Source organism: Musa acuminata, chromosome BXJ2-9 (assembly GCF_036884655.1).
Source record: "Musa acuminata AAA Group cultivar baxijiao chromosome BXJ2-9, Cavendish_Baxijiao_AAA, whole genome shotgun sequence".
Taxonomy (NCBI): Eukaryota; Viridiplantae; Streptophyta; class Magnoliopsida; order Zingiberales; family Musaceae; genus Musa; species Musa acuminata.
Window position 1 is genome coordinate 46232372 of NC_088346.1, and position 25424 is coordinate 46257795.

The 25424-nt window shown below is 36.0% G+C and overlaps 4 protein-coding genes across 5 annotated transcripts; 3 read left to right on the plus strand and 1 right to left on the minus strand.

Moving 5' to 3' along the window:
* The first annotated feature begins 414 nt into the window (after positions 1 to 414).
* On the plus strand, positions 415 to 5904 carry LOC135623655 (ubiquitin-conjugating enzyme E2 2). The gene is made up of 5 exons (XM_065126855.1): positions 415 to 667; positions 755 to 780; positions 3796 to 3885; positions 4108 to 4196; positions 5593 to 5904. Exons 1-5 carry the CDS (start codon positions 543 to 545, stop codon positions 5719 to 5721), a joined length of 459 nt encoding a protein of 152 aa, XP_064982927.1. The 5' UTR covers positions 415 to 542; the 3' UTR covers positions 5722 to 5904.
* A 673-nt stretch (positions 5905 to 6577) lies between these two features.
* On the plus strand, positions 6578 to 13182 carry LOC103999044 (25.3 kDa vesicle transport protein SEC22-1). 2 transcript variants are annotated; one of them, XM_009420681.3, is made up of 6 exons: positions 6578 to 6744; positions 8633 to 8881; positions 9644 to 9804; positions 9901 to 10047; positions 11030 to 11106; positions 12698 to 13182. In XM_009420681.3, exons 2-6 carry the CDS (start codon positions 8694 to 8696, stop codon positions 12779 to 12781), a joined length of 657 nt encoding a protein of 218 aa, XP_009418956.1. In that variant the 5' UTR covers positions 6578 to 6744; positions 8633 to 8693; the 3' UTR covers positions 12782 to 13182. The 2 variants fall into 2 exon arrangements, with proteins under 2 accessions (XP_009418956.1, XP_064982928.1); XM_065126856.1 differs by lacking the exon at positions 6578 to 6744 and adding an exon at positions 6784 to 6900.
* A 92-nt stretch (positions 13183 to 13274) lies between these two features.
* On the minus strand, positions 13275 to 14541 carry LOC135621956 (22.0 kDa heat shock protein-like). Its single transcript, XM_065123586.1, has 2 exons — positions 14092 to 14541; positions 13275 to 14015 (listed from the first exon to the last, which is right to left on the minus strand). The coding sequence occupies exons 1-2, from the start codon at positions 14264 to 14266 to the stop codon at positions 13513 to 13515; spliced, it is 678 nt and encodes a 225-aa protein (XP_064979658.1). The 5' UTR covers positions 14267 to 14541; the 3' UTR covers positions 13275 to 13512.
* Positions 14542 to 15491: 950 nt separating this feature from the next.
* LOC103999046 (inactive protein RESTRICTED TEV MOVEMENT 2-like) lies at positions 15492 to 16721 on the plus strand. The gene is made up of 2 exons (XM_065123729.1): positions 15492 to 15585; positions 16231 to 16721. The coding sequence occupies exons 1-2, from the start codon at positions 15492 to 15494 to the stop codon at positions 16719 to 16721; spliced, it is 585 nt and encodes a 194-aa protein (XP_064979801.1).
* The last annotated feature ends 8703 nt before the right edge of the window (positions 16722 to 25424 follow it).

Consider the following 25424-nt stretch of genomic DNA (forward strand, 5'->3'; position numbering starts at 1 on the left):
TTTAACGAATAGTCGTTGGCTTAATTTATCATCGTCTAGTAGGTATTTTATTGATTTATCGTATGTTTAGCTTTTAATTGTATGAATATTTTCGCTATTGACACATTTTTTTGGTAGACATTATTGACTACTCACCTATACAAATCAATATCCCTAACATCTCCCACCTCTCTTCCACGTGATGCCATTGCAAGTAGGTGTAGATCAACATCACAAGTGCCTTGATGTTGCCCATTGGCAATCTTAATGGTGTCTCTCTCTCTCCAATTAGCCATTGATTCATACACAAGCACCGCAAACTTGGTAATCTGTCACAGGTGTTGTAGATTTGGTAATTTTGATGCCAACCAAGGAGAAGAGACAAAAGGCAACAGTAGAAAAGGGGGATGCTTTTTTGATGGGGTTCTTTTTCTTGCTTGGAATCTGCCTTCTTCCCTTGCCTTCCATCGGGAGAAAGAAGTAGGAGGGTGTGTGAGCGAGAGAGAGAGAGAGAGGTAAAAAGCCCCACCTTTTTGGTGAGGAAGCAAGGGGGATCCGGGAGGATGTCGACGCCGGCGAGGAAGAGGTTGATGCGGGATTTCAAGAGGTTGCAGCAGGATCCGCCGGCGGGGGTCAGTGGCGCGCCGCAGGACAACAACATCTTGCTCTGGAACGCCGTCATCTTCGGGTGAGACGCCCTATCCCTACCTTGATCTCCTTGTTTTCTCGAGTAAAGATTGAATCTTGATGGTGATGTGGTCTTGGTTGACTGCAGCCCTGATGACACTCCGTGGGATGGAGGTTAGTTGATCGATTTGTGCTGTAAATTTTACATCTTTAGCTGTTGTTGCTGTGGGTTTGAGATGGATCTTGAGCTTTTTCGTGGGGTTTTCCTTGTTTTGGTTCATGAATGATATGGGTTCGTTACGTGATTCGATTTTTGAGAGCTAGATATCATTCTTACCTGCAAAATTTACCGAGTTCCTTTGTTAACAAGTCATATTCTATTTCTCTTGTCCTGCCTATTGTTATATGCTCTTTGAGTTAATCAAAACACAGTTTCCTTTTCTTTAGGGCTAATTTTTCGGGCCTTAGTCAATGTGATGTTATCTACCCATATGCGTCTGCAAAATATGTGATTCCAAAAGAATTCTACTTACATCACATATCTGAAGGACGTTCATATTGTAATAAAAAAAATTGCTCTATTTAAGGGCTCAACAAAATCCTCAATTATGATATGACTGCCTAATTTTGAAAATTAATTTGGGACTGCTAGCTAGTTAACTTGTCCACTTGCATATGAATTCTTAAAGTTAGTTTGCATATGCAATGTGCCCATTATTAGCAAGTTAGAGTGCTTTGATTTGCCTACATTAGTTCTCTAAGTTAGAAAGCTGTTGAGTTTGTTGATAACCTTATCTTTTCTGACATTCTAGATGCTTTTCACGAGGAACTTCTTGGTGACTATTTAGTTCCTCAAGCCAAGCTTTCTTATTTTGATGCCATAAATCTTAATTATCATACTTTTGATGCCATGAATCTCAATTTTATCTCTAATATGATGTTTACTTGAGCAAGACACTACAACATCAATACACAGTTCATTTCTTGGGAAATCTTAATCATAAATCTAGAGCTTTTAGATTAGTTTCATTGTTATCTAGCAATGCAAAATTCTGGCAAGGATTTTTTGGAATTGGAAGTTAAGCTTTCCAACATCTTAGAGAACCTAAATTTGCTTTAGTTTTACAGTAGTCTTGAAATTCAGAGAAAGGATCAGAGGCATACAGCTCACACCAACTTTCGAGGTGGAAGCTGGAATATATGAAGAACAAACCAATGAATGATGTATCAAGAAGAAATAAAGATTCACGAAATTAGTAAAACATGTGGTTGATTTGAAAATGTTCAAAAGGGGCATTCCCTTTTCAACAATGCTGCAAAAAAAAAAGAAGCAAAAAATAATTGCTTGTTAAGACTCCAGTATGACAAAATGTGAGACAGGAACTTAGGCCAACCGATTTGGTAGAAAATTCAGATGAAGGAATAAAGTACAGACAATAATCTGTGATGGCTTTGCTCAAAATACAAGTAGAGGACTGCAACTGTGTGGGTGGGTCACTTAAAGCAGCACTGAAAGGGGTAGCTATCACAACATAAATTTATCAAAAAGAAGATGATCAACTTCACAATCTCTTTTTTCTCAACTTCATACCTGAGTTGTCATGTCTCTTACTTTGTTATCCTTTCATTTCAACTCCTCATGTCCTCATATGTCAATTTGGCGATCGCTCAATTTTCTCTTATTTGGTTCTCTGTAACTTTGTAAATTTATGTTGCTTCCCTGTCAAGATAGCTAATTTTCATTTCTAATTTCCTGGTTGTCCTTAATCATCATCGTCAAAGTTACTTTTATTTAAGTTAATCCTGCTGATTAAGGTACATTGTCATCTGTGTAGTTAGGATTTGTAATCCTCCTTTTGTGAGCTCGGAACAATGCAACTGATGGAACACCTTGTGCCTTTCCTTATCCAGTCGATGTCCAACATCCCCTGGTCTACTTTTTGTTTCTGATATGCAACTGCACAGCCCAAAGATGGTGATATTGACAGTCACCCAAACCCATAAATAGTTTCATCTTGTTTTGTAGGGCAAAGACAATTCTCTTTGCTCCTTGCTTGTTCCAGTAAGAACAATTCTTTCTTAATTAAAAGAATATCTCTAGGGCTTCTGCTCAGATTCAGATAGGTGAAATTTTTAAGGAACCGAATAATCAATAAAAGCAAGTTGTTATCTTGTATCGAAGGATGAAATAATAGCACATAAGTATATTACCCTTGTAGGTGTTTATGAATTCCTTGATGGCTCCAAATTGCTCATTATATTTATCCCTTTTAAAAACTGTAGCTCTTTAACCCTAACCCTTTAGCTGCCTACCCATTCATGCTTTTCTTTGGTTCGTATGCCGTTGCTTTCATTTGTAGCATTTAATCTGACAATTTACACTCCTATAGTTGAATTCATCATTAAATTTTATTGCAGACGCAAAAGCTATTATTCTTGGAATCTTTTAATTGGTATATAATCTTGTCTTTCAACTTATAGCAGTAATAATCTGCTTGCTCTCCAGCATAACCATGGTTGTTCTCTTCCCTGCTTAGCTATGAATGATGATCATGGAACAGTAGCAACAACTGAGCTACAAGATACACAACGATAACCCATTTTGCATGGCATACCATGTTGCCCAGCACTGGATACAATTGTTACTGTAGATGATGCCCTATAGCAATAAGGTAGAGTCTGGTACCAAGATGGAACAGCATATGATTATTGTAACTTTAAATTAACTTTCTGGTCCTACAACAATGATTTTGTTTAAGGACCACTCCCTTGAATTTTGAAGTGTTAAGAACCTTTAACCACTTTATAGTTCCTTTTCTGGTGCCATGTTTTTTGTGTCACTCTTTAGGTCAACTCCAGTGCTTACTCCCTGAGGAATTAAAGCCTCAAATTTTTAAGACTGTTTCAAGTGCCCTTCTTCTGAACCAACACTCTTTTAATATGAGAGTAACTGAAAACTCTAAAGGCTTCCTGCATGTTTACTAGCATTGTAGTCTATGGAAATGGTGACTGGGAGACATCTAGTATGGACAGCTTTGTTGATTTCCATTTAGAATATCTAAATTTAGGTCTGCTGGCATATGTGAAGGAATGTTATGAAGTATTCACGTAGCATTTCTTTATGATTGCTTGCAACAAATTTCTGCTTCATACATCAAAATTTTCATGTTCATTCTATCTATATTGCAGGGACATTTAAACTGACTCTGCAGTTCACTGAGGATTACCCGAATAAGCCCCCAACTGTGCGGTTTGTCTCACGAATGTTTCATCCAAACAGTAAGTTTTGCTTCTGACAAGGATGTTCACTGTTTTTTACTGTTAATTGGCGTGTTTTCCCATGAAGCTTCTATTGGTTTAAACTGGCACATGAGTCAACTTTTAATAGCAAGAGAGTACCAATACTCAGATGGTTCAATACTTCTGCCTGCTATTATTCATATTAGTAGGTTGTCTAAGAGAAGAGACTCACTGTAACAATAATGCCATGGTATGGATCAGTTTATGCAGATGGAAGCATTTGCCTGGATATTTTACAGAATCAATGGAGTCCAATCTATGATGTTGCTGCAATATTGACTTCTATTCAGGTTAGTGTTTTGGTATATTGCCACATTTCAAAAGCAATGATATTTGCAGCTTTTGAATATCAGAACTTCCACTAGATGGTACTTGTAGTGGGCTTCAACAAAGAAGGTTTAGCAAATAGATGCTGATTTTCAGAATCAAAATTTATAGGCTTTAACAGAATTTCTGTATAACTACAACAGTAGATGATGTGAGTGAAAAAGAAAGTATGGCCACTTTGTATTATAAATTGGTTTGTGCATTAAATATTCTTGTTTAATATCAACGTGTAATATGCATATATTAGTAGGTGGTATGGCAAATAAAAATGGTTCACAAAGCAATGTAAAATAAATTTGAAGTTTGAAGAGACAGAATTCTCTGGTGATTCAATCCTTCCTATTCTTGTTAAGCTGTATTTTGACCATCAAAAGCTGCTATATAATTTTCCAAGTTTATGGCCTATGAAGTTATTTCTTTAGGCCTTCGTCAGATAAGGAACTAAAATTTTAAGCGATAATGATCTTGTTGTTGCACAACAACATGAAATTAGTAATTTTAATTCTTCTTGTCTTGATCATGCGTATCACTCTTGATTCATGACCACAACTTGACAGTAGCACCGCTTGTATACCATGTCTAATGTTCAAGGAACTTTGTGACCTTGCAAATTCATAGAATCTAGCATTAGTTAAATCTTATTCTGCATGACTGCACATTTATCGGTCAAATTTCACGCTGTTGCTATTGGGTTCCTTGGTTTTGGCCTCTAGAATATTCTTGAGGAAACAAATTACTATGCTAGCATTTCTCAGGCACATGTATGAATAGAGTGAAAGTAATAGATAAGATAGAAATCCTTGTAGTCAATTCACAATGCACCTGATAAGTCCAGAGGTGTCTCTCCCATATTTAGTTGTGAAACAGGGTCGGTTGAATTTCTGGAATTGGTCAATGCTCTTGAGTTCTTACTGCGCATGGTGCCACATTACATTATTTCATCTATACCGTACCTAATAAGATACTGTCTTCTTAGATATCTTTATGATCATTAGCACCATATTACGGATGTTTTGGGTTTAATCATCTATCATTGATTATTATGATTTCTTAGATGCCATTTGGAGTACAACTCCTGGAATACATGAAAGATAAATATTCAGAAGTTGGCTTTCTGACTAAAATGTTTAAAATAAGGTTCTAAGAACATTAGAAGAATATACTGTACATGGATCCTCACATTGGCTGAATTCAGTTACTCTAGCTGATTTAGAAATCAGAAAAACTTGCTTTCCTTTCATTCTTGTCACATAAGTTTTAGTATCATGGACAAGTTAGGGCAGACTTACATCTTTGTTATGCAGAGTCTTTTAATGTTAACCAGACGATATTGACGTCTCATAATTGTTCTTCTCACAGTCGCTCCTCTGCGACCCGAACCCAAACTCTCCTGCGAATTCTGAGGCTGCTCGTATGTTCAGCGAGAACAAGCGTGAATACAATCGGAGAGTTCGTGAGATAGTGGAGCAAAGCTGGACTGCCGACTGAAGGCTAACATTGCGGGGCAAAGTCTCTGTTCCTCATACGTGAGGATATCCGTATGTGAGGATGTTGGTATGCTCGTGTTGAAAACCTTTATGCCTCTTGATACTATTGTTCTTTTGTGAAACCTTCTATACTGTGGACACTGTACTTTCACCTATATATATATATATATGTTATATCCGATCATTTTCTAGGTAATAAATCTTATTATGCTGGTGGTATGATATCATTTGTGAGTATTAGATGGATATGGAGTTTAAGATAATAGCTCTCCGAGTTGCCTGATATTTGTAAGCCATGATGCAGGTGATGCCTTCATAATAACTATGGATTTTATAGGAATAGTTGTGAGAAGTAGTCATTCTATGTACACATTTACCAGCTTACCTTTCCTAGACACTATTTCTTATGCTTCATATGTGTTCAGGAAGGCAGCTAATGGAGCCCAAAGTGGTAGTGCAATCACATACTGTCTTCAAAGAATGGGTTCTTCAAATATTATTTTAGATTAACATGTCAGCTAATTTAGTTAGTAAAAATTTTAATGTTAATCACAAGATCATCAATTTATCATATCACAATTTTATTTTTTCAAATATAATATAATATTTATATAAAAAATATAAATACTATTATATTGCAAGAGAATGAAAGTAAATGTTAAGATAATGAGAGAGTAATGCATAAGATTATTTTCTCAATATTCTTGCAATAATTTTTTTTTAATATTTTTGAAAAAATAAATAAATATCTTTAATATAAATAAATGAAAGCATTTACCAATTACCACTCTTTACTGCTCAACGCCTAAATGACGTTCACCGCACGATTCTATATGAAGTATCGTATCATTCACCCCCCTATCGTTCCCTTTCCACAAAGCGGTTTCCTCGGCCCCCGTCTCCTCCAATTTCCGTACCCACCTACGCGGCGACGCATCGCCTGCGACGGTCTCAAGCCCACCGATCGATTCTCCGAGGATTCGTCTCGAGGAACGCGAGACGATCTCTCGAGTTCAGTTGTCGGGTAATCCCCGTTCTTTCTCTTTTGTTTCCGATCTCGACCTAGGTTTTTGCTCAATACGGATCCAGTGGACCTGTTCGTCTTTCGTGCGTTGGACTCTTCGGATCTGCTGATTCTAGTACGATCTGTTCCTTTGATCGGCCACTGGGTGCTTCACTTGTACGTTTCATCTAATTATTGTTTACGGTAGTAGATCTAGGGTTTATTGATTGATGCAAGAAGTGCAGCGGAATTTAGTAGATCTACATGGATTTGGTGGTAGGGATGAGCGGAAGCGTGAGGTGTCTTGAAAGAGCGAAAATTAGGGTGATGACTTGGTTGTCGATGCCTTGGTGTTTCGTTGAGTACGACTGTATATTGGTATCTGGATGGACAAGAATTAAGTAAAGATATCGTCAAGTCTTCCTCATGCAATTGCCTGAGACCTTGTTCTTTTGCTGTATGACTTTATTGTGGCTCTGATATATTTACATCCATCTTAACTTACTGGTAATTTGGTGTAGGAAGGTGTCTCTGTCATGAAATTAAATTTGTCACTTACATTCCTTTTGGAATGTCTCTGATGCATGCTACTAGAAGATAGAATTTTGGAGTAGTCATCTTGATTTTCTCCGAAGACAAGTTTTTGTATCTTCACGGTAGATGCAGTTTTTTTTTTTTAATTTTATTCTTTCCCCCTGTCTGTGATTGTTTATGTTCTAAATATAAGTTTGATTTTCTGTGTGATCAACATGTTAGTTTATTTGCATAGCAGCATTCTTTTTAATGCATTTGGAACTAATTATATAACAACTAGATGGTATTGTCATTTGCATCGTTTAGTTTGTGGCCATTTTTTGTATACATTTTTATTTTTGGTTCTACAAGATTGTTAGCTTAAAGATTAATTTGCACAAGAAATCTATATACTTGGATATTTTGGAGATAGGGATGGCCCTTTAGGACTTTGAGTCTTGAGATGTTATACCCAGGAAATTGTCTTACTAATTGACCTTGTCCTGAAAATAACTCCTCACTTGTGAAACTTCCATTTTTTTATTTTTTTCAAAAATCATCAAGAAAAAACAAAAGTCTAATGCTGGTCATGTCTTTCTCGATCTGTATTTTATGTATGTATTTTTCAGTATCCAATTACTTTTTCATTCACTTTTACAATTTTCTTTTCTTGTGTACTGTTCCTTTTGCTTATCTTGATGATATTACTTGATATGGGCATAGCATCAGATGTCGCTTGATTGTACAATATTTTACAAATATTGGATACTCGAACCCTTTCAAACATTTTCATACTTTTAGTATTATAAAAGAATAAGTTTTGTACCGATTTCTTACTTTAGTGTTTCATAGGATAAGGTTCATTAGTACTGCTGATGAATATTAAACATGTTAAATATGTAGGTGCCTGTGATAGGATGATTGCTATTCGGAAAGGCAATGTGTGGGTATAAGTAGCCTATACTTGCCAAAATGAATTCTTTCTTAAATTAATCTGCATTGGTTGCAGATGCTCTTTTTGATATATTCCACAATATATTTTGGCTGCTGTAAATCTATATTCTGGATTTTAGTCATAACAGTTTTGAAATCCTTCGGAGTTGAACCATTAATTTCAAGATGTTCTGTTGATCATGAACTTCTTTACTCCAATCTTTCTTTTTTGGAATTTCTCATCAGTGATCTTGGTTATTGTGAGTCCCTTGGTGGTATCTGTTGTTTTACTTGTCAGAAAGTTTGGCTTGGAGACATTAATAAATACTTTTTTAAGCAGTTAAATAGCTAAAACATAAACTTTCTGTTCTTCTGGTTTCTGACTGTGGCTTTCTATGTGATATTGTTTTCTAGTGCCTAATTATTGTTTGTTTAATTCTTATCTCTCCCTTTTTATGCCCAGGTAACTTCTGAAGGTTATTTTGATTAAAATTCTTCATCAGTTCCTATTCGTGTGGGTTAAGATGGTAAAGTTGACGATGATAGCACGTGTTACCGATGGCCTACCTTTAGCAGAAGGATTGGATGATGGTCGTGACCAGAAAGATGCTGACTTCTATAAGCAGCAAGCAAAGCTTTTATTTAAAAGTCTCTCAAAGGGTCACTATGAGGCTTCTAGAATGTCAATCGAGACTGGTCCATACTTTTTCCAGTATCCTATGTCTGGTTGTTTTTCTTGAAAGTGATTCGGTACTTGGGCATGTAGTTCTTGTTAACCAAGCTTACATTGCATGGGAATGATGATAATGAAAAATGTGGTCAACAAATCAAATATTTCAGGTTATCCAATTTTGACATCAACATGAAAGGTTTTTTAGCTTTTCCATCTTGAAAATTCTTTTGTAGGACTGACATAATCCAGTAGTAGGTGGCTGTTTTCTTTCTTGAGAGATAATTTCCTTTGGAACTGATTTATGTACTTCAATTCTTTGTGCAACTGTTATTTAATGAAGATTTAGCCAAACCCCAAATATTTGGGACATTATGGCTTCTACTTATTGTTGTTGTATGCTGTGACAGAAATTTTGCTGTCATTTGAATATACAACATATTCAATTGATCTGACCCCTTTAATTATTGAAACCAAATTTGGTTTACCACTTTCATTGTATTGTAACGATCAGGACTTCTGAAGATTTTTTTAACGATTAATTTTCTGCTGTCAATTGATAATACATCATATTCAATTGATCTGATCCCTTTAATTTTTGAAACCAAAAGAGCTTTTCCACTATCATTGTAGGGATCACAACTTTTAAAGAATAATTTTCTGCAGTTCTCCATGGTAATGAAGGTAGTTTCATTTTGTTGAACTAATAATTGATTCTTTTCTGTTTTATAAGATAGTTATATTCTTGTTGCACTTTGAAGTGTGGTACTTTTTGCTTTATTTCTCCTTGACTCAGCTGCTTAGCTATATTATTGAGGGCCGCGTTTGTTACCTGACAATGTGTGATCGATCTTATCCAAAGAAGCTTGCTTTCCAATACTTGGAGGACCTCAAGAATGAGTTTGAGAGGGTCAATGGAGGTCAAATTGAAACTGCTGCAAGACCATATGCTTTTATCAAATTTGGTACGTTTTCTTATGTAACTGTAGTTTGTCCTCTGTAATTTGTTAATTGTATTTAAATTCTGATGTTTTGTTGCTTTGTCTTTTGTGCTTATGTAGATACTTTTATACAGAAAACCAAGAAACTTTATTTGGATACCCACACTCAACGTAATATTGCAAAGCTTAATGATGAACTTTATGAAGTCCACCAAATAATGACTCGCAATGTTCAGGAGGTTCTTGGTGTTGGTGAAAAGTTAGACCGTAAGTTAACCCTACTCTTTTTTGCCTATGATATATATTAGTACTTAGTGACAAATGGAGATGTACTAAAAATTACTGATTCCTATGCTGTTGTTCTAGCATTTTGCAAAAGGTTTTTTAGAAGATTGAAAAATCAACTTTGCATCAACTTTAAACCCATCTGTGAACTTTTAAACTGCCCTTTGTAATCTAACCTTAAGAAATGAACCATCAAAATCTTTCCCCAACTTTTTTTATCATTTTGTGCAATTAGAATAATCTTTGATTGGTTTTTATTTAAATAAAAAAGAAAAATTGGATATTTTCTCCTGAGTAGACCTGTGTCAAATTACATATAAGCATTCTTTTTCCTGTTCCAAGTACTCGTGAAGTACCTGTTTTTAGGTTCAATGACTGAGACTGATTTTGCAGAAGAGGGTGCAAATCTTGGGCTGAATAGTGACTGTTGGTTAAGCATGAACTTTTGTTTGAACAAGTAGATCAAGGTTTCTGGTTTTGTAGGAAGATAGAATGAAATTTGAGTGTATTCACAAACCATGATTCCATAACTCATTTTAGCTGCACAAATTATTATATTCTAAAGCTGAAATTAGTCAAGGATTAAGAATGAAGATGATCTAAGCATGAAAATGATATTTACTCAATCATTGTGTTCATTGTCCATTGTTTTATTTTGGAAACATAGGGTAAGCACAATGCTTGTACAGAATGATGTACTTTCGCTAGTTGCTTTTTAAATTGGCATTCACCATCATGAGTATTTTATTGTCAATCAATAACATTTAAACTCATTCATGGCCTTCTGTTTTTACTGGTTCATCACAATGCTTTTTTATAATAATGAGATGTATTTTGGAAGTTCATTTTGCAAAAGAGAGTAATATGTACTTCAAAATTTTTGAGGCAACTTGTTACGTAGAAGGAATTATCTTAAAGGTTACTTGTTATGTACTTCCTGATATTTTTGATGTTAACTTGGCAGAGGTCAGTGAATTGTCAAGCAGGTTGACATCTGAGTCTCGAATCTATGCTGACAAGGCGAAAGATTTAAATCGGCAGGTAAGCATGTAGTCAGATATTTTCACTAGTTTTGTTTTGTATTCTATTTGCTCATGTAGATGATACATTTGGAATTTTTGCAAGTTTTAGCTGCATGCCTCATGTCTAGAAACTTGTCTTGTCCCATTAATTAGAATAGATACCTTCTGATAATTTCATTTCTAAACATCATGGTCAACCTTTATGAGGCCGTTGCAATGCAAAACTGCTTTAGCAGAATATTATATATTGCCTACTAAGCTCTTCTTCTCCAAATTGATACTGAATCAGACAGTCTGGCAATGTGGGCAAAACAAGTGTATCTAAATTGCAATATTACAAAAGGTATTATCGCATCAGTGCTAATGTGTGTCCTGAGGCCTTTGCATATGCAATTACAAGATTTATAAGACCTTTGGCCTGTATAAGATATATTTCTTAATTTTTATGCATGCATTTTTAAATGCTTGGTTTGTATTGCTGCCACTGGATTAGAATGAACATTGTCTTACCCACACAGTGAGTTATAAGCGGGTTCAGTTGGAAATACAGTGTTGATCAATCATGCTGGATTTTGAATTCAGTTTGGCCTTTATTACATGATATGACCCAATCTCATTCCTAGGATGTAGTGACTGTGTCCGAGACACGGTGACATGTGCCGTGTGAGGGTATTCTGCCACACCCTTTTTTATTGTGCAAGAGCAGACAATCAACTCCATGAAGATCTGTATCACCTCATTTGACCAAGCTGAGCTGACAGCTGTATATTAATAAAGCAGTGTGTGATCCTGGCAGATAAAAAGAATCTAGGGCTGTTATTCTAATAAACTGAAGTCATACAGGATTCAAAATAAAACAAAGAAGAAAAATGACATGTGGAATGAGAGGTGGCGGAAAGTTTAGGTACAGGTCCAACCAGTCTGAAAGCAATTGTAACTTGTAAATCTAAGTACTTGAATATTAGATAGGGATTCCCAGTTATAAATTACAATAGATCACTTGGTAGACGGCTAATATCTCGGGCCCACATGGTTTAAGGTCCATTATATGTAAGTTATTGGATTAGGAGGTCTATTGAGGCGGCCTGTGGAAATGATTATTCCGTATGTTCCTAAAAATGTGACTGGGCATTGTATTTGCAATGCTTGATTGTAATGTTTTCTTCAATCATATTTTGAGCGAAGATACCTGGAGCCCAAACAACATGTGGTGGTTTATTTGAGACCTTTTACCACACACATCTATCAACAGGAGTTGCATTGGTGAACAAGGAAAGCTGAGAGATGTCCCCAAGCCGTAGCAAAATCTACATGTGCATGAAACATAAATCTATACATTTGTTTCATACATATAAATACATGTATTTCAAATATATGGATTATATGCACGAAACAGTAAGTGGTAGAAGTTGCACCCCTTGAACTGATACTGTCAGAGACTTTATTGATAATGGGCACATGTGATGTCAACTGAAGAATGAAGAGGGAGGCTGCTGGTGAGGCTTTGACAAATATGAATTCCTCTCGGGCAATGTTGTGGTTGTAATCTGTACCTGATTCTATGATTTGTCACATTATACCCACTGAATCTGTATCCTACTCATTTGCAGGCTTTGATTCGAAAATGGGCGCCTGTTGCCATTGTGCTTGGAGTAGTCATGCTTCTCTTTTGGGTCAGAAAGAAGATATGGTGAATCAGCGGATCGAACAGTCATATTCTCTCTTCATTATGTTGTCAGGTGTGTGGAAGTCGGCCTTGTAGATATCCAGCTCGGCCACAAGACAACGTCAAAACGAGCCTCCTCTGGCCATACAACCACAGCTGGGATGCACTCGTTTTCTTATCATAAGAATATATATGAGCCACAAGAATCCCTAAGACTTTCAACCCAACGTTTCCCGGCTATGCAATATTGGGACTGTTGAGCCTGAACGCTACAGCATTATTATTACTTCATTCATTTTTTTCGGACATTGCACAAAATCTTAATGTTCCATTAGCTGATTCATGAACTAGTTTTGAAAAAAGCAGCAGACGTCGCACTTGTTTTAGCTTGAGAATAAATATCATCCTTAGAACTCTCTTTTCCATCAATTTCTGTCACATCAGATAAGAGTTCCATCCTGATTAAATCCAAAATATAATATTCAATCGTGTACGCGGTATATGATTATTTTATATAATCATGTTAAAAGATTGGCTAAGATAAATTGTCATCATGCGCACATGACACCTGATCAAATTATGATCTATGTTTGGATCGGACGGAGAACGAACTGTTCAACCGACAACTGTGTTCTGAACTCGGGAGAAGTAATTGGCCTCACAGGCCTCGACAATAATAGTTTTATTTCAGGCATTGTAGTCTTTTAACTCTACATGACGTGCAATAATAGTATGGTGATGAAACCATGTAGCGAAGACTTAGCTGGTCTCAGTCTTTGTGAATTTGTATTTCAAGTACAATCCAAGAACAAACAGCACCAGGAAAGCGACAGCCACGTTCATCAGCAATGTCTTCCTTGCTTGACTCAGCCCCATGTAGATGCTACTCATGCCGCCGCTTCGATCACCGCGATTGTCGGCGGTCATCTTCTTTGGGCTTGCCGGCTGCGCCGCTTTCTTTTCATCGACCGATTTATTATCCTCAATTTCCTGTTTGTTAGCAGCCTTCTCCTTGGACTGCGGCTCCCTTGCATCTGCCGGTTGAGGCAGAGCTCCATTTCCTCTGACGACCATCTTCGGGATGTGCACTTGAAGCATCTCATCGTCAAACTTGGCTCGGACATCATTCACTTTGCAGTTATCTGGCAACTGGAAGTCCTTCCAGAACCGGCTCCACTGCTTGCCATCCAGCGGCCGCTCGCCGCTGGTCCTCAGCGTGCCATGGCTGTCTATCTGCACCCTCACTTGGTCGCTCTTGAATCCTGCAACATCAACACCAAGCTAAAGACTAAGAAACCAAGTGCACACTTATTGTGCTGAATGAGGAGGAAAGCTTGCCAGGGAGATGAATGAGAATGTCGTCGGAGGTTCCTCCTCGAACCCAGTCGAAGACGGGATTCAAATCCGTGTAGGAGCGGTCAGCAGGTGCTGTCTGTGGCTTGGCGTCCATTTCCTGCCCTCTCGGTTTGCAGGGCTGCTGTGAATGAGTTGGATGAGTGCAGATGGAAGACATGGCTACCTCCTTTATAGAGCTGTTGCTTGGGTTGGTTAACAAGGGAGGATTGGCTTAACAGGTGAGGGATTCCCTTCTGGCCTCCATGGATGGGCAAAAGGATGCCTTCTTTAGCTCACACTCTTCTTTCTTGTTTGGCTTACCTGACATAATACTTTACTTCTTGTGAGAATGTAAGCATTCTTGTTCAACTGATCAGTAGGCTTTAAACAAATCATACATCTTTTGGATATGTAATCCTCAGAACATCCTTCAACTTTCAATGTGAGATTAATCAGGATATAATACCTGCATAAATTAGAAATGGTTGTATCCAACTAGATCTAATCCAATTGATGAGCTTAAGAGTCCATCATCATCTGGTTGGGTCAAGAACCACATCTCTAGTAGCCCAGTTTGAATGGATCCAGGTTTAGCTTTGAATCATTGGAGCACTATTTCCAAGACATGCATCATATTCTCTACAATTTTTTGCATTTTACTTCTCATTTTATTTTGGTGTCTACACATTCATCCCTGTAAAATGCTACTTTGCAAATATGTCATCTACAAGGGAAGTCATGAAATGTGTATTTTATTTTTTTCCTGGACTATATTGATTGCATATACTTAGCTTTGGTGTCTGGGAATTCATCTATATAAAGGTTTAATTTTTCCTAATAGCAATATATGGATGCTTTCTAATGTCTGGAGGAGTGCATAGAACATTTTAAACTTAATCAACAAGAAATATGGTATTTCTTTTGCATTATTCAAGAGAAAGTAGGCACTTAAAACAAGAGGGAAATAGGATTGGAGGTTTCCATGTCAAAACAAGCTTTTAGGTGGAATGATAGTGAGCAAAAAAGAGAGAGATTCCCTACAATGCAATTGGTCACATTTGATGGCAATGAATGTGACATTAGATTTGGGACAAGATTAATCACTATCTCCATCTTTTGCATGTGTGCTCTTCTTAGATTGATAGCTTTTAAATTGTGGCTCTCTCTTCCTCTATATAGCACTCGCTTGTTTGTAGCTTCTTTTTCTACTACTTGTAGGCCTACACCACTTTGCCCATGGCAGAAGGTTACCATGAGATCCCAAAGCAAAACGATACTTAGCGTTTTGAGCCCACCAAAAGAAGAGCACAATTATCCTTAGTAGACAACCTTAGCAGAAGGTTTAATGGAGGCAAGCATATATATAAATGGCTTCCATCTTTATGCATGCATTGATCCTAACCATGGCGCCTCGTTCTCGCTCCTACGAAGATTACGAGCCGGCCTTTAAGTGGGTTCGGGGAGAATCCCTCGACACTCTTTTCATTGTTCTTCCTGGCAAGTAGTAGTCCATTCTCATCTCCGACCTTGATCGGTTTCATCATCTTCGTAGAGCTGCAAAGATTTTTGTAGGTTTGAGCTCTTTGTTCTCTTTCCTCCGTCTATGTGTGTCACCATGAGAAAGAGATGTGGAGGATAGGTGTTTGTGTGTGAGAGAGAAAGAAAGAGTCCATCAATCACAAGGGATAAACATTTGATCATTTATTTATTTTCTTTATTTTTCTGACCGATTTGAAATCGAACCGATATATATATCGTAATTTCGATTCCTAAAATCAAGAATCAAAATCGAACCATGAAACCATGATAAAGAGTTATTTAAGAATTTATCGAAGTTGAGAGAGAGAGAAAAGGGATTGGAGCTATATCAGCTGCCATTTCATGAACACACAAAAAAAAAAGAAAGCAAAGGCAGTCACTTTGGATCGTAAGGTGGGAAATGTAGTTGAGAGATTGAGCTCATATTGTTGTTTCGGCGGTGTGTTGATTTCCCTTTTTCTATCAATGAATCAGACAGAATGATCATTAATGTCGAATCTTAGAATGAGACAAAATCTATTGATCTATATATTTCGAAGACTCTCCTCTCTCCTATGGCGGAGGAAGTCATTCTAAATGCTTAAGCAAGTCATCTTGACACAGGTTTCAAGAAGAACCACATCAAGGTGCAAGTCGAGGGTAACGGCTTCTTGACGGTGGCCGGAGAACGACCGCTCGAAGGCAAGCGATGGCTCCGGTTCTGGCAGGAGTTCGAAATGCCGGACAACTGTGACGTCGACTCTGTCCGGGTCAAGTTCCAGGGCGAGAAGCTTTACGTCCGCCTCCCGAAACTGAGCACTCCAGCCGACGACGACGACGAGGACGACGTTCAAACTCCGCCCAAGGTGGCGGCGATGGAATCACCACCACGCAGCGGCCGACACGACACGCCGAGGCCGAATGAACGCAGCGTGGCTGACGCAAGAGAAGAGGAGGAGGAGGAGGAGGAGGAGAAGAAGAAGCAGCTCAACGGAGAGACAGAATATGGATCGTTTGGCATGGGGTTGAGCGAGACCAGCAAGATCACACTGCTGGTGAACGTGGGTGTGGCCGCCCTGTTCTTTTTCTTGCACTGTATTTGGATTATAGATTGATGAAGGCACTTTGATGTCTAATTTATCGAACAATAATAATCACAAGGATTCGTGAAACTTATTAGTGTAAGATTGTGATGCATGAAATAAGAACAGCAATGCTAATGATTCGATATCGTTGTTTTTCTATATCGACTCTGATACTACTCGACACGAGTAACATAAAACGCCACTAGACTAGCAAAATTAAGGTCCTCGTGCATTGATAATTCATTCTATTTATATTTTGTTTCCATCCCATAATTTATTCTACTCGCTAAGTGAACTCGAGTGTATTTGATTCAATATTTTATACGAATATCGAATTCTAGAGGGCTCATGACGAAGAATATCTTATTCTTCCATGACGAAGAATATCTATAGATACAGATAAAAAATGTCGAATCATATAAAACTCTATGATCATTATTGATAAAATATAAGATTTCTCCAACTATATGAGAAAATCTCTCTATTATGTTGAGGGAAATCCTTTCTCAGAGGGAACATGTTAATGAATTGAAGCATTTTTATTTCTTCAATAAAGCTTCTTATCTTCTATTATTTTCATCATGGTATCTCGCTTGTCTCATATAGTTTCATTATTGATAGAAGATAAGGTTTCCCCAACTATATGAGGAAATCTCTAGGGAACATGTTAATGAATTGAAGCATTTTTATTTCTTCAATAAAGCTTCTTATCTTATATTATTTTCATCATGGTATCAGAGTAGTGAGAAAAGCGAAGTTTCGCTCTTGCCTTTGGCTAGCGACCAACGTCGTTGAGAAAAGCGAAGCTTCGCCCTTGTCTTCGGCCAGCAACCAACACCGCTAATCTTCCTCACCGCAATGGCCTTCGCTGATCTGCCAATAGTCGGTGGACTTAAGGAGAACGAATGGAGAACTTAAGAAGAACGAAGGGAATGCCTGTGCCCTCACAGCAACAGTAATCACAACAATAGCAACGATCTGCTTCCTACTCACGAAGTCTCTCGCTTGTAAACCATTTTTTGCATCGATCCAAGATTGGTATTCTTATCAAGAGCACCATCAAAATCTCTCTATTATGTTGAGGAAAATCCTCTATTCTGTTGAGGGAAATCCTTTCTCCTAATCTATATAAATAGGAGAGGGAACATGTTAATGAATTGAAGCATTTTCATTTCTTCAATAAAGCTTCTTCACTTCTTCAATAAAGCTTTGTTCTTATTTTCTATTATTTTCAAGTATAAAGTTCAATTTTGAATTGTTCTCCCCGTATTATTTTGTGTAGTTAACCTCTGTTATATGCCTCACAAGAATTCAGATTAAAGTTTGAGAAGCAAATTGTAGGAAGTTTTCATGTTGTTATATAATTATTGTGTATAAGGCTACAATGGACATTCAATGCTGAGTGAAGAAGATGATTTAGTGCACTGATTTTGATGCATGGAATGAATGATTGACAGGATTGATGGATGGATCTTTTCCTCATCAGAAACTACCAAGAAGAAGGCACAGAGAAGTAGGAAATGATTGGTCAAAAAGATGGGAGAGCTCAATCATATCAATGGCAGTGGTGCAACAGCATTGGGGATGGGTGGGTGGATGGATAAAGAGGAAGTGGAAACCAAAAGGCTGTGGCCCCCCCCCTCCCTCTCCTTCCAAGGAGAGGAAGGAAGATTGAGCAGAAAAAAGAAAAAGATTTGAGTAGGAAAAGCTTGGAAAGTTGGGAGTATCTCTTGAGACTCCATCGATGTGGAAGGAAGAACCAAAAATGCTCGAAGCAATCATTCAAAGTCGATGTGCTTATGTGCCACATTAACAATCAATCATTCTTCAGATCTTGGGTGTCTTTATCCTTGTTATACTATGAAGGGTTTAAATCACTCATAAACCCTAAATCTTGCAGCTGAACATCCAAGAAACAGTGCAGCTTGAGCTGAGTTTGTGGTTGGGTTCTCGATGCTTACTTTCACAATGAGAAGGTTTACGAAAGATTAAACCGCACAAAGTTATGCTGTCATTCTTTGGTTACTTTACTCGCACCAGACAAGTTGTATTGATGAAGGCTTGGGAGTGGCGTGAGACAAGTTGATGGAAGAAGATGGTTGAAGATTCAAGTAACAGCAACAAGAAAAAGATGGACTAACAAATAGCTTGCATTGCTGATTACTAATATCAAAACTACAGTCTTTGATTGCATCTTCTCCTCTATCTCTCTCTCTCAGCATCTCATTAATATAATTTCATCACTACAACCTAGTTATGTTAGATATGCTTAAACTAATAATTGAGTGCTTTAGTGCTTGACATATTCTCTTGCAGGAGGAGCATGTAAGAATGACTACTTTTGCATATTCTGTTCTCTCTCTCTCTCTCTCTCTCACAAACACACACACACACAGAGGAGAAGGAGACCTAATGGTTATTGATAGATTTAGCAGATCAGTGATTCATCTGCTGGTACAGTTATTTGGGATAAGTATAAAGTAATAATTGAGTGCTTGATAGAGTCTGACATATGGCTTTGCAGAAGAAGCATGCAAGAATAACTATTTGTGTAAGCTGAAACATACATACTCATGTCAGATGAGTTTAAACAAGCAATTGAGTGGTTGATACGTAGAGTCTGACATACTCCTTTGCAAAAGGAGAGGAGCAATGTAAGAATGACTGTTCTTGCACTACATCTGTGACCAATGACCTCAGATCACCTACCTACCTTCCTTCCTACCTACCTGCATGGTCTTGAGAATTGCTACAATCATGTTTAGGTTTTGGTCGGTGAATCTTTTTTTCCTTTATCGCTTTGCTTTATCTCCAATAGACCATGGACTACCACCTCCTTGGGGTTGGCCTTTTGTTGCCGTATGACTTTTCTACCATTAACACCCATCAAGGAATGCTCCTCTATTGTCTCCTCCTCTGTATCCCATGCTTTCCTTCCTCCTGCGACTTTAATTCTTGTGTGTGTGTGTGTGTGTTTTGTGTCAGGAACCAACAAAGAAGACCCATCTACTTGTGTCTTCCCTCTCTCTCTCTCCAACCTCACTTGCTGGGTTTGTTTAGGTGTTCTTTCTTCAGAGGGTAGCCTGTAAAAGCTCAGTGTACTCCCTCCCATAAAGAACAAACCCCTCACTGGAAGACAAGATTTTCCCCCATGACTTTTTATCTTCCCCCATTGCTTCTGTCCCAATGACCTGCCCATCCTTGCTTTCCTCACTATAATACACTTCTCCCCATTCCCTTCCCCAGCTACCTGCTCTGGACCTCCTCCTCCTTCTATACCCCTAACTCTCCTTTGCTTGTTCCCATCGATTGGCTACTTGAGAGAGAGAGAGATAGAGAGAGAGGGAGAGAGAGAGAAAGGGAAGTAGATGTATGGAATGAAGCTTGATTCAAGATCTTTCCAAAGACTTCCATAGATGGTTTCCTAGCATCTGTTTGAAGAGATCTCGGACCAGGCTTCATTCCTCACATCTTGCTTTCCGGCATCAAGGAAGTAAGGTGAAGGCTTCAACAGGTGACATGCAGTCTGCCCACTACTGCTTTGCATTTGGGTACTCTTCTAAGTCATTGATGCAACATCAACAATTGCATCACCATCAAATCAACTCCCAATTAGTCTCTCACTTGCTTTCCATTTAGCTCCCATAGCTTCTGAAATATCATCTGTATTAAGCTTCTGAGCATAAATATTACCCTTCAATTTTTCAGAAGCAATATGATCTCCCTGCTAGTAATATGATCACAAGTAATGAGTACGTAGAAGAAATCTATCGATCATCCAATTTGCATCGAGTTTAACCGTCGTTATAATCACCAAATTCTTTTTTATATTCTTTTCAATGATATTGTTTGTTGATGTTTCATTTTCCTTTTAGATCATGCAGCAAAGAACACTCACACTTCCATGCTCATAAGATACAAGTGTTGAGGTATTAGTGTTCAGCTTAGCACACCATCACCATTGTTTTAAGCTGCTCCTTTGTTGAACTCACAAAATGTAGAGGGCATGTAATGTTGTGTTACTGATGAATCTACTATAATGATTACATTTTAATCTGAAACACTAATCATCAATGTGAAGTTAGATAATTAGGCCCTGTAAATTGCATGGCAATGTTCTACTTAGTGTCAGACATGCCAACCTAAACTCACAAATTAATTAGGTCATACAGTTTACTGGCCATAATTTCACCAACCAAATGTAATAAATGGCATGCAGTGCCAAAGAGACAGCAAGCAATGCAAGTATCTATTTAACTGAGAAGAAGTGTATGATCTGGTAGAACATTTTTGGGTTAGTTTTAGCTGCTACTTCAGTCAGCTCTACTTTGTAGCTGTTAACACAAACCCTATCTTTGTGTGTTCTTGAACGTTGTCTACAAGGTACAGACACCAGCATTGTCAAGTTTATCTTGGTAGTTCCATGTTAATGCTTACTTACATCCTTCTGAGGCTTCACCTTTTGGTGAGTGGAAATCTTCTGCCTTTCACTAGCTATAGCATTTATATTCTTGTTATTGTTCTTCATTGAAACATTTCAGGTAGATAATCCTTCAGGAGGAGTAGTACGGTACTCCATGATGCTCAAAGTGATCAGTTGATGAAAACAGTTTATGCTTCCCAGGCAGATGCTTTGAAGGAGAGTAAGGCATGATGAACTCAGGGTAGAAGACAGCTTTTGCCGCTTCAGGTTCCTGCATGATGATAACTGGCCAACCAAGTACTGTGTTTGATGCTCTCTTCTCTGACCTTCTTGTTTCTGGATCGAGTACTGCAACCTCCGCAGTGGTTTCACAGTTAAAACATTACCTTCCAATGCAAAATCTATGCTTCCTCTGTCTGTGTTTGTGTGTGTGTGTGTGTGTGAGAGAGAGAGAGAGAGAGAGAGAGTTTATTTTGTTGTGTGATCTCCATGCAGATCTGGAATACAATTATTTGCCTTTGGTTCTACTGCATGCAAGAAGAGCCTCTGTTGCAGCTGCTGACCAAAATATATTTGTATTTCTATATTATATTTAAAAGAGATAAACTTATTTTTATAGTTAAAATATAAAAAAATTATTACATATATATATATATATATATATATATATATATATATTTGTGAAAGTGAGTTTGGTTATATAAATAATTTATAATATTTGATGACCAAAATATAAAATTCTTAACTATAATGAGTTGACAAGAAAAATATGTTAATGATGAATTGTAATGATAGGGAAAAAAATTGATTGATAGAAAAAAAAGGAGAGAGAGAATAGTGATAAAGAGATATAAATAAAACTAAAAAAAAAGAATAAGAGAGAAGAAAAAAAGGAGAGAAGGATACATGCAATTATCTTTTTCGTAAAAAAAAAAGTGAGGATGATACAGTTAATAGTTAATAGTTAAAGAGATAGTGTTGAATAATATGTTCATAAAATATTAAAATATTTTCAAAAACTAATTAAAAGTGTATTCATATTTAATGATATCATGATGAATATTGTTCAAAGAAAAAGGTGGCACTGCAGGTTGTAAAACCCCTGTACTCAACATTTGTTGAAGGAGATGATGAGGCTATTAAAACATGTAATGATGTCTTGTGATCCGAAGAGCTTTTTAATAGTTTTATATTCTCAAGTAATATAATTTGTACTTTATTTTTTTTAATATATAATTATTCTTCCATTTTATTGCACTAAAAGTTATGGTTCTTTTGGAAACCATCGTGACGTACTAACTAAACTAGTTAGTATCTTCGATTATTATTATTATTATTATTATTATTATTATTATTATTATTATTATTATTATTATTATTATTGATATCAATATTATTATTATTACTATGGTTAATACCAATATTATTACTATTAATATTATCATAAGATATATAAAAGAATAATATTATCATTATTTTAAATAAAATTGTGACATAATAATATAATTAATTTTTTTAAACTAATCAAATTATGAAATAAGTTAATAAAATATAATGTTAAAAATGACATAAGACATATGTTATTGTCGCTTAAGTTACTATCATTTTCATTCATTACTAATTTATTATTTGACATTTCATTGTAATTGGATTATCTTTATTTATTTAGTAATCATATCATTTTCTTTTAAAAATATAGAATTAATATTATTTTACTATGTGTTTGTCAAAATCTTGATAACTCTATGTTTTGCCATTTCTTAATATTTTATTCTTACATTATTTTTGCTTAAATTTCTTAATTTTTATTAATTTAAATATTATCCATTTTAAATTATAATATTAATTAAACTGATTTGTGTAAATGGATTGAATCAATCTGTGAATTGATAGGTTGATTGAACATGCTCAATTGAAGAAAAAATTGGGGGGAATTTGCCCTCAATAATCTTTATTGATATTTTCATTTTTCTATAAAAAAAATATACTGTATAGATTAAAAAAAACTCAAAATGAAGTATAGATTAAAAAAATATACTGTATAGAAGACTCCTATATATGTGCAGAAGAAGCTGCCATTGAACTAACATGGAGTTTGAATGGGACAGGACTTCTCCTTAAAATGATAAACAGTGACAACAGGAGAAATATGTTGATTTATTTGGTATTCTTTGTCTGATAACTTATGTGCTGCATCCATTAATACGTACATTGCAAAAGGAGTTTAAAGCAAGGTCTCTCGTACCGAAGAGTATCATCCGTATCGAGCAGTACGTACTGATCTGGTAGATTACCGATACGTGGACCATTCGGTATCGCTATAGTGCTACTGAAAAAAGTAAAAAATTATTTGGTACACCTAGATATATCGCTCGGTACATGTACCATCTGATACATCGGTACCATATCATATCGAGCCCAGGTTAAAACGTTGATACGGTACGATACAGCGAACCTTGATTCAAAGCACTAAAAGCTTTAACATGTGAATGCTTCAGCAATCATCAATTAGAATACTCTATCTAATTGAATTGTTTCAAGTTGATTCTGAAATGTCCATTGGGTACACACTTAACTTACATGTTGGTGTAACAAATGATTACCTAATATTTTATTAACTAGCTTTTAACATATCTTAACCAATCATTAGACACATCAAAGAAGAATAAGCATCATGTTTAGTGCACACTTTTGCATGGTACACAACTGGATTAATTACATTTAAATTAAACATGTAAATCCTAGTCACTGAATTTGATTTATGTTTGAGAGCCTCCTCAAAAGTTCTCAAAATTTAGGACATATATATATATATATATGTGTTTATTTATAGATTGAAGACTATGTACATTAAACTTTGCATCTGTCACCATATGTGTATATATTATATATCATGTTGTTCAATTTATATAGAAATTAAAGTTTAAAAGAAAAACTAAAATAAAAGTTGTCCACCTAACTGGCCAAAAATGGACCATCAAAGTGGGTTATATGTTGTGTTCCAAAATTACTTAGGGAGAAGAGTACTTGTATTTTCTTTTTTAATAATATTATAAATAAAATTTCCTTTCATCATCTTTGGAAAAGAAAAAGAATTTTCATGGGATGAATTTTACTTTAGAACAATAAATATTTGTATATTGTAAACCGTTTCAATAGAATAAAAATTATCGTTATCTCATATTCAATATTTTACTTTAGTTTAAGGATAAAAGATATTCGTATCTAAGACATATTCAATACAACTCTTCTAATATTCATCCTACAAAAAAATAAAAGGATGACTTATTTACATCAATTAAATAGTAGGAAAAGTAAGATTTATTAAAATCAAAAGTCAACTTTACACTTAGAGTCATAATAAGATGATATCTTTTATTCGTGGATAATTTCTCTCGAACTCATATGCTCATATCAATAAGATTATTTTATCTATGAATCCATCAATATTTATCATTTTGATCAATAATTAATATTAAAATATAAATATTGATACCAATCGAAATTTTCTTGATATTTTTCTTTGATATCTATAAGTCTAATCGACTATCAAGCCAATGTCAAATCGAGATTTTATGATATCATTTATAATGATTTGCCTCTACTTGTTCATTCAGAATCAATATCAATGGTTATGCTTTTATTATTTCTTCTAACTATTTACTATACATATAGTATATGGGTCCAACTAATCTAAATTTAGTGCATGATGACTTTGCATGCAAGATTTCCAATTATTTCTAGGACATCTAGTCAATTATAAATCCAAAGCAAAGTACAAAATTTATCTAAGAATAGGTACTATGTGGGACAAGGGAATCATGTTCCACATGTTCTTGACCCCATGTCAATTTGTTGTCAACCTATTAAAATATTCACAAGGCAATCGTCCTTCAATCCAACAGAGGATGGTGGCCACCATGATCCTTCTTCAACCACAGCATGTGGGTCAATATATTTTTGTGGGTGATGGTTGTACTCTAACAGATGCAAGAACATGGACTAGAAGATCACAATTGAGAAAATAATGTTGCACCAAACATTTAGTAAAATGTTATTGTAGTATTATTATTATTATCTTCAGTAATTATGATTTCATTAAGTGAAAATGACTATGGTCACATCTACCCATGATATAGCTTTCATCCTTATTTTTCTTGTTATAGTAGTAGAGAAAAAAAAAGAAAAGAAAATTATGAGTGTTAAATATATACTTACATAATGATAAAAATGTATCTAATTAAATATTAGTTTTGTACAAACAATAAGACATGTATAATTAAATATTTAATTATACACACATATATATA

Excerpts from the sequence above, each read along its gene's own strand:
- LOC135621956 (XM_065123586.1), bottom strand. The coding sequence starts at position 14,266 with ATGTCTTCCATCTGCACTCATCCAACTCATTCACAGCAGCCCTGCAAA. Across the intron at positions 14,016-14,091 it reads CATTCTCATTCATCTCCCTG|GATTCAAGAGCGACCAAGTG; the intron begins GCAAGCTTTCCT and ends TTGATGTTGCAG.
- LOC103999046 (XM_065123729.1), top strand. The coding sequence starts at position 15,492 with ATGGCGCCTCGTTCTCGCTCCTACGAAGATTACGAGCCGGCCTTTAAG. Across the intron at positions 15,586-16,230 it reads TCTTTTCATTGTTCTTCCTG|GTTTCAAGAAGAACCACATC; the intron begins GCAAGTAGTAGT and ends ATCTTGACACAG.
- LOC135623655 (XM_065126855.1), top strand. The coding sequence starts at position 543 with ATGTCGACGCCGGCGAGGAAGAGGTTGATGCGGGATTTCAAGAGGTTG. Across the intron at positions 781-3,795 it reads TGACACTCCGTGGGATGGAG|GGACATTTAAACTGACTCTG; the intron begins GTTAGTTGATCG and ends TCTATATTGCAG. Across the intron at positions 4,197-5,592 it reads CAATATTGACTTCTATTCAG|TCGCTCCTCTGCGACCCGAA; the intron begins GTTAGTGTTTTG and ends TTCTTCTCACAG.
- LOC103999044 (XM_009420681.3), top strand. The coding sequence starts at position 8,694 with ATGGTAAAGTTGACGATGATAGCACGTGTTACCGATGGCCTACCTTTA. Across the intron at positions 8,882-9,643 it reads ACTGGTCCATACTTTTTCCA|CTATATTATTGAGGGCCGCG; the intron begins GTATCCTATGTC and ends TCAGCTGCTTAG. Across the intron at positions 11,107-12,697 it reads CGAAAGATTTAAATCGGCAG|GCTTTGATTCGAAAATGGGC; the intron begins GTAAGCATGTAG and ends ACTCATTTGCAG.